This window comes from Trachemys scripta, chromosome 1 (genome assembly GCF_013100865.1).
Source record: "Trachemys scripta elegans isolate TJP31775 chromosome 1, CAS_Tse_1.0, whole genome shotgun sequence".
In the NCBI taxonomy this organism is placed as follows: domain Eukaryota; kingdom Metazoa; phylum Chordata; order Testudines; family Emydidae; genus Trachemys; species Trachemys scripta.
The window spans coordinates 44,523,523-44,531,339 of NC_048298.1; the positions used below are offsets into that span (position 1 = coordinate 44,523,523).

The 7,817-nt window shown below is 48.0% G+C and overlaps 1 protein-coding gene across 1 annotated transcript; it reads right to left on the minus strand.

The window, feature by feature from the left end:
* Nucleotides 1–267: 267 nt before the first annotated feature.
* LSM8 (LSM8 homolog, U6 small nuclear RNA associated) lies at nucleotides 268–5,946 on the minus strand. The gene is made up of 4 exons (XM_034768782.1): nucleotides 5,809–5,946; nucleotides 4,598–4,638; nucleotides 3,044–3,171; nucleotides 268–524 (listed from the first exon to the last, which is right to left on the minus strand). Exons 1-4 carry the CDS (start codon nucleotides 5,837–5,839, stop codon nucleotides 434–436), a joined length of 291 nt encoding a protein of 96 aa, XP_034624673.1. The 5' UTR covers nucleotides 5,840–5,946; the 3' UTR covers nucleotides 268–433.
* Between the last annotated feature and the right edge of the window lie 1,871 nt (nucleotides 5,947–7,817).

Here is a 7,817-nt window from a genome sequence, read left to right on the forward strand (position 1 = left end):
ACACATGTCACTATTTGTAATACTGAAATATCACACATTAAAAAAAGCTACTTGTTGGCAGAGGTTAAATCAACTTGTGTTTATGCAGTGTAATTTACAAATCAATACAGTAAAGCACACTTCACCTTTAAGAGTAGTGATTTGTTTCTACTTCACAAGTGGCATTCACGAGTCGTTTATGTATCAAGTGTCAAGTCTGCCACTGAAATTAAATGCTAATGTTAGATATATGTTTACTTTGCAGTGAAATTATACGAGAGACTTCAATAAAATGTAGATATTTTAATTTACATATCAAACTACAACACATTCACAAAAAAAAGTGTGGCCCAACCATGTTATAACAATTTGTAAAAATCTTCATGCTGTTTTTTAAATAGTTCTATACAGCCAAAGTTTACAAAGTCCTTGTGCATCCTTGTGTTTCTCCTCTTCAGTGTGCTACTGAGTTCAAAGGTTCTGCTCGAATATTCCCCAAGTCAAGTGCTGAATCTGTCTCTTCATCAATTTCACCAATGACAGCACTATAAGTAACAAAATAGATTAAATACCACTAGTAGAAATTGTCCCATTTTGAAACAAGATGAAAACCACAAATATAGTGACTTGCTATTCCAAAATGAGATTTGTGATTACAGAACTGCAAAATTTCAGTAATTTTTCCCCATAGATTTTGTTTGGAGCAAAAAAAATAAAATAAAATTGAACAATAAGTATATTCTGCAAACATTTGGCAATCTAGAAGCAACAACTCTGGATGAAATCTGTCTACTCCTAGTCACTGGAGCAGGGATTTGAATTTGGGTCTCTCACATTCTAGGCAAGTGTCCTAACTGCAAGGCTGTAGAGTTATTCTCATTTGCTTTCCCTGGGGCAATGACTTCATTATCACCATGATTGTCTATGAATAACAATGTATAGTCATTGGGCCGGGGAAAGAGTGAGAATGACTCTACAGTCTGGTAGTTGGGGCACTCACCTGGGATGTGACTCTACAGCCTGGTAGTTGAGGACCTCACCTGGGATGTGGGAGACCTAATTTCAAATCCCTGCTTCAATGACTAATTATTTACAAAAAGTGGAACAGCTTCAAGAGAGATTAAGAAAGCCCTATATCAGAATACTCCATAACCCAGTGGCTAGGGCACTCTCCTGCAATGGGAGCAGTGATTTGAACCTGGGTCTCACACATCCTAGGTGAGTAGCCTAACGGTTATAAGGAAGGCACCACCTCCTCCAGCCATTTTGTGAATTCTTTTCTTTGGTAAAAAGGCCAGAAAAATAAAAATAATTTGTTTTTAATGGAAATCAAACATTTTGTTTGACATTACCAAAAGTGTTTCAAATTTTTCAGTTTGGTTGAAACTACACCTCTACCCAGATATAACATGAATTCTGATATAACGCGGTAAAGCAGTCCTCGGGGGGAGGGGGAGGGCTGCGCACTCCGGCAGATCAAAGCAAGTTCGATATAACGCGGTAAGATTTTTTTGGCTCCTGAGGACAGTGTTATATCGAGATAGAGGTGTATTTGGCAAACTCGACACAAAATAGTTTGGTAGACTGAAAACTGCATTTTTTGACAAATAAACTGTTCATCTGAAAAACTTCATCCAGCTCTACTTAATTATTAATTGTTCTTTACCATGATATTTACAGAATATTAAACACTGCTTAGCCTGCTCCTATCATGTTGACCAATTTTATTTCCTTGTACTCCAGGATCTGTTGTTTCATCTTATACTTAGATTGGAAGCTCTTTGGGGCAGGTATGGCCTTTTTGTTGTGTGTGGATACAGTACCTAGCACAATGGGGTCCTGGGCACTATGGTAATACAAATAAATAATAAATCCTAAATCCACAAATGAGAACTCATGTTACAATTTTTATTACAGGTCACCAGGTCTGAAGTATACAATTCCCTTTCACCTCTAGGTCAGCGGTTCTCACAACCAATTTTTTGGTGGTCTCAGAGTGTGGCCAGCAACTCTTGCTGGTGGCCACTCAGACAAAATTTCCTAAAATACTTAATTAACTTCAAGAAAAACAAATAAATATACACATATACATTTCCAAATCATGTATGCAATTCATGTATGTAGGGTTTTTTTTTTTTTTTTTTTGCAGACTCAATAAGAAAAATGTATAGTTGTATTTTGGTGCCCCTGGCCTCCGCTGCCTCCCACAGCCTCCCCTCCAGCGTCTGCTGCCCTCCCAGGACTCCCTAGCACACCCCTGGACACCACTGCTCTCCCCTCCCCCCATTGCCCCAAGCTCCCTTCCGGGGCCTTGCACTCCAGGCTCACCCTGCTCCTTGACCATGGCGTGAAGCCCCACCACCCTGGGCTGAAGCCCAGAGCCCCACATCTGGACCTGGGAAAGAGGGGGCCTGAAGCACAGAGCACCACCACCCTGGGGGGTTGAAGCCCAGAGCCCACCACCAGAGTCCCTTGGCTGAACCCAAGCAGGGTGGGCTGAAGCCTGCCACCAGAGCCTCCAGCTGAAACCGACCAGGGGTGGGGGTGTGAAGCCTGCCCCCACAGTCCCACAATTGAAGACGGCGGGTGAGGGGGCTGAAGCCCACCCCTAGGCGCTGCAGGGAGGGGCCGCTGCTTTGCCCCCTCCCCATCTCTGCCCAGGAGGCTGTCGTGGTTGCATCTGAGAAACAATGCTCTAGGTTACCAATTTGAATATGGCTAAAGCTGTTACTGACCAAAAACTGAACCCTCTGATGGCTCTATTCAGGGCCTTTGTAAAATGTCTTCCTCACTTTCTAGTGACAAGTGTGCACATCTTCATCTGAGCTAGTACTAACTGGGACACTTCTTGGCTGGAGACTGAACTATTTTAGCCGTTCTACAGATGTTTGCCCACTATGTCAAGGTTGAGGGAGGTTTACTGTTACGGTCTGTTCTGAACCTGTGGATAAAGAGAACTTAGGGTTTCTAGGTTTATCAATCTGACATCTTGCATCATTACAGTTTTACACATTTTTAACTAATTCTGATTTGATTGGATTAGAAAAGAATAAGCTATACTTACACATTATCTCCTCTAACAATGTACAATCCCAATACTACTTGTTCAACTCCTTGTGAAGAACTGAACACTCGTTCATGGCTTTCATCCAAAATCAAGTTGATGGTCTGATCAAAACCTTTGAGGGTTCCCTGAAAAGCGCACAAAAAAATTAAGTATTCCAATGATCTTTAAGTTTTTCATTTTAGTGCACAAGAATAACTCAGGCAGCAATATACTGTAGAAGAGATGATCATTCTAGATTTTACTCTGAGCTTTAAAGCTGAATAAACATGTACTGTTAGAGACTGGAACTTGAAAGCAGAGAGTCAGTTTAAGATTGTTATCATTTACTATCATGTTACAAGTAACAGTTAAGATTACTGTAACTTTAATATTAGAGAAGTGGTTTTCAAACTTTTTTTCTGGCAACCCAGTTGAAAAAAAATTGTTGATGCCTGCAACCCAATGGAGCTGAGGATGAGCGGTTTGGAGTGTGGGAGGGGCTCAGGGCTGGGGCAGAAGGTTGGGGTGCAGGGGTGGGGCCGGGGATGAGGGGTTTGGGGTACAGGAGGGGGCTCTTGGTTGGGGGGGGTCAGGGCTGAGGCAGGGGTTGGAGTACGGGAGGGGATCAGGGTTCTGGGCTGGGGGTGCAGGCTCTGGGGTGGGGCTGGGAATGAGAGGCACCACGGACCGTGCGGCACCCCGGAAGCAGCCAACAGCAGGTCTAGCTCCTAGGAGGCGGCGCACAAGCAGCTCTGCGCGGCTCTTGCCCACAGGCACCCCCCAGCTCCCCCTGGCTGGGAATCGGCCAATGGGAGTGCAGAGCCGTTGCTCAGGGCGGGGGCAGTGCATGGAGCCCCCCAGCTAGGAGATGGACCTGCTGCTGGCTGCGTTTTGGGCGCAGCATATTGTCAGGACAGGTAGGGAGTAGCCTGCCTTAGCCAGGCAGCACCGCCGACAGGACTTTTAATGGCCTGGTCGATGGTGCTGACCAGAGCCACCGCAACCCACTGCCTTACATTCCAAGACCCAGTACTGGGTCGTGACCTGCCGTTTCAAAACCACTGTATTAGAGGGAGTTACTTTTTTCAAGTGTACTTTGCACAGTTGACAGCCAATTACAGATAGCCAATTTCACCATTTCTGCTGTATAGTTAGTTTTCCCTGTTTGTGTGGGTCTTTCATACCCCAACAGTATCTGAAACTTGTTTTTAAACTCACAGGTTTCAGAGTAGCAGCTGTGTTAGTCTGTATCCGCAAAAAGAACAGGATTACTTGTGGCACCTTAGAGACTAACAAATTTATTAGAGCATAAGCTTTCATGGACTGTCGGCTGTAGTCCACGAAAGCTTATGCGCTAATAAATTTGTTAGTCTCTAAGGTGCCACAAGTACTCCTGTTCTTTTTAAACTGACAGGATTTTAAAAGTGATGTTTCTTTAAAAAAAAAGGTTAGTTTCCATGCTTTGTTATTTGTGTGTAGCATCTACCATTAGAAGTTGAATGATCTAGTTATTTTTTAAAAACCCAAATAATTCAAACAACACTATTTACATAGTACTAATTTTATATTCACCACAATCATTCTTCCATCAGAAGTAATTACTGCAACAGTACCTAACAGTACAGTCAAGGAGATGTTTAAAGAAAACATATTCACAGCTTGAAACAAGATGAAGGTGTTACATTCAACACAAATCTGTAGTATAAATTATGATTCAAGAAATTAACTTTGTGCCTTAAGAATTTCTTACTCAAAAAATTGCTAAAGAAATGTGTTAACTGACTGATAAAACCAACCTCTGAAATTAGCAGTGGTCTGGGATAATTTTTTTGTTCTGTCAAACCAGCATCATTGTGCTTTCATTTGCAGGAGAGCCATAAATCAAAGCAGCAGACCCCCAAATACATAGAGTGAAGTATTTTGCTTTATCATCAGGACAGCCTCAGACAGCCCGTGCTGGCTCCCTAAAGCATTTTAGGTATGCCATCCCATTAGAGTTTCTGACTCTGGGCTATTTATTTTGTTCATAGATTCACTGAATTTAAGACCAGAATTGGATCATTAGATCTAGTCTGACCGGCATATCACATTTCACCCACTTACCCCCATATTGTCCACCTTTACTTGTGTTGGGCTAAAACATATTACCCCAAAAACCAACCAGTGTTGTGCTGAAGACATCAAGAGATGTAGAATCCACCACATCCCTGGCTGGTTTGTTCCAATGGTAAATCACCCGCACTACTGAAAATGTATGCCTCATTTTCAATTTGAATGTGCCTTGGTTCAGAGTAGTGCCCCGATCTGTTCAGACCTGGAGTTTTCATCCATAGAGCTCAGAGTGGGTCACGGCCACTAGCCCCAGTTCGCAGATGGGGAAACTGAGGCACGAACATTGACGTGACCTGCCCAACGTCAACCAGCAGAGCAGTGGCGGAGCCCAGAACCAAACCAGGTCTCCTGAGCCCCAGCTCAGTGCTCTGCCCCCTAGGCCGCGCTGCCCCTCTCTCTAGGGCACCGTAGGCAGCACTGGCCCAGCCCCCTCCCCGCAGAGCCCCACGGACCGGGAAGGCCGTAGCCTCCACCTCTCCCCCCCCGCGGGCTGAGCCGGTGTGTGTGGTGGGGGGGCGGGGGAGGGGCTCCCACAAGGATCTCGGAGGAGCAGCCGCCACCGACCCCTGAGGGGGGAAGGGGGGGGAGAGAGGGCGCTGTAGATTTTCCCCCCCGCGCTGCTCCCCAGCCCGCCCTCCGCGGCACACAAGCCCGTCCCGGCGGAAGGATACGGTTGATGTAGTTCTCCAGCGCGGAGGTCATGGCGGCGACGGCTCCGTTCCGCGCGCTACTTGCTAGCACCACCGGGACCGGCAGCCGAGTCCCGCGAGACTTCCCGCGCCAAACGTTGAGAGACGCAGCTGGCCTGCCTCACTGCGCACGCGCAGGATTGGGAGGGGCGGGGAGGGGAGATGTGGGGGGGCTTTCCCGCGGCTACGACAGCCTCCTGGGCGGGGCTAAGCATTGGCTCCTCCCCCGCCCTCCCCCAGGCTGAAGAAGGAGCAGGGCGAGTTCTCGGGGGATAATCGGGCTCGGGCTTCAGCGCTGGGCTGGCGGCGGCGGGACCAGGGCTCCGGCCACGGGGCTTCAGTCGCCAACTCCCAGCTCCAACCGCGGGGGTTCGGGGCTGACCCCCAGCGCCGGCCGCGCGGCCCCTGGGGCTTCAGGCTCCGACCCCTGGCCGTGCTGCAGCGGGCTCTCCCCGCGGCTCCGGCCCCCAGCGCCAGGGTGTGGGCATGGGCACTGACCCCCGGCCCTGGCTGTGCCGCTCCTGCCGCGGGCACTGACTGACGGCAGCGGGTGCCAACCCCCGGCTCCAGCTGAGCAGTGGTAGGGCTCACCACCCACCCCCATCTCCCCTGGTCCCCACTGCCTTCCTGCATCCATTCTCCATTGCCCTGGACTCCCCTCCCTCTGCGGCCCCAGCCCCGCATCCATTCCCCCGTGCCTCCCCTCCACCCCACCCCACCCCCGGGCTTAATTTGTTCTGGGACTTGCTGAGAAACGTGATATTAACAAACATGTAAGTATCTCTTTTCACAGCAGACATACTGGCTAGCTGGGAGGCTGTGGAAAGTGATACTTGTATGTATGTTAATATCACTTTCCACAGCCTCCCAGGTAGCTATTAAGTGTCCTGTGAAAAGTGATTGATATTTAACAAACATATAAATATCACTGTTCACAGTATTATTTTTATTGAGTCTGAATAAAAAAACATACACAAATAAATTACAATGATTTGGATATTTATATGTCTGTATTCATTTGTTTTTCCTAAAGTTAATTAAGTATTTTAGGGGGAAAAATGTGTGTGGGGCCACCAGCAAGAGTTGGTTGCCGCACTCTGAGGTCACCAACAATTTTGTTGTGAGAATCTCTGGGCTAGAGCATCTTTTAGAAAGACATCTTGCTCTGATGGAATTGTTACAGAGACAATTGAATGTTATGTTTCTCATTGGAGGCAGAATATAATTCTCCTCTTCAATACCAGGTGGTCAAAGTTTGGACAAGTGCCAAATGCAGGCCTTGGAGCTCCATGTCATGGCCTTACTCATTTCAGTATCAGTGTAGCACAGGCAGATAGCAGCTCCTGTCAGACGATGTGCTGTCTTGATCTCAGTGGCCTAACCATGCTACATTCAAGGATCAGTCATCTCTGCAGACAGCTGCATTTTATACACAGTATCTGCAAGTTCTTAGCAAACAGCCACAGCAGAGCTGGGCTGATCTGGGCAGCCTAGTCTCAAGCGCCCCTGTTCCTGTGGCTCGCTTGGCAGGACACAGTCCCGGTCTGTATCCAGACCTGGGCAGAGGGGCAGTTACTGGGGCCCTGCCCTTTGCCCCCCGCCATCACACCCTGACTTGGAAGTGTTAAAAACTCAGCCACTTCTCTCCCCCTGCCCATGACAGCCCAGGGCAGGCTGCAGGCACGCTCCTCCCATCTGCCACCCAGCAGGGGTAGGACTGCAGGGGCACGGAGCTGGCCTGGGGAGACCACGAGCTGTGGGCTGCAGTTGCAGGCCTGGCAGTCCCTTGCCTGGGAGGGACCCGCAGCTGCCGCCCAACAACTATCGCCTCAATCCTCTCTGCACCACCCCACCACAGCCACTCTGGCCTGCACATGCACACTGAGTGTAACCACAAGCATGCCTACCTCTATTCATCCTCATAAGCTTTTAAGCAAATGCACACTGAGGTGTTCTGGCTCCGACCAGCCGCTGCAAATTCCTGCCCTAAA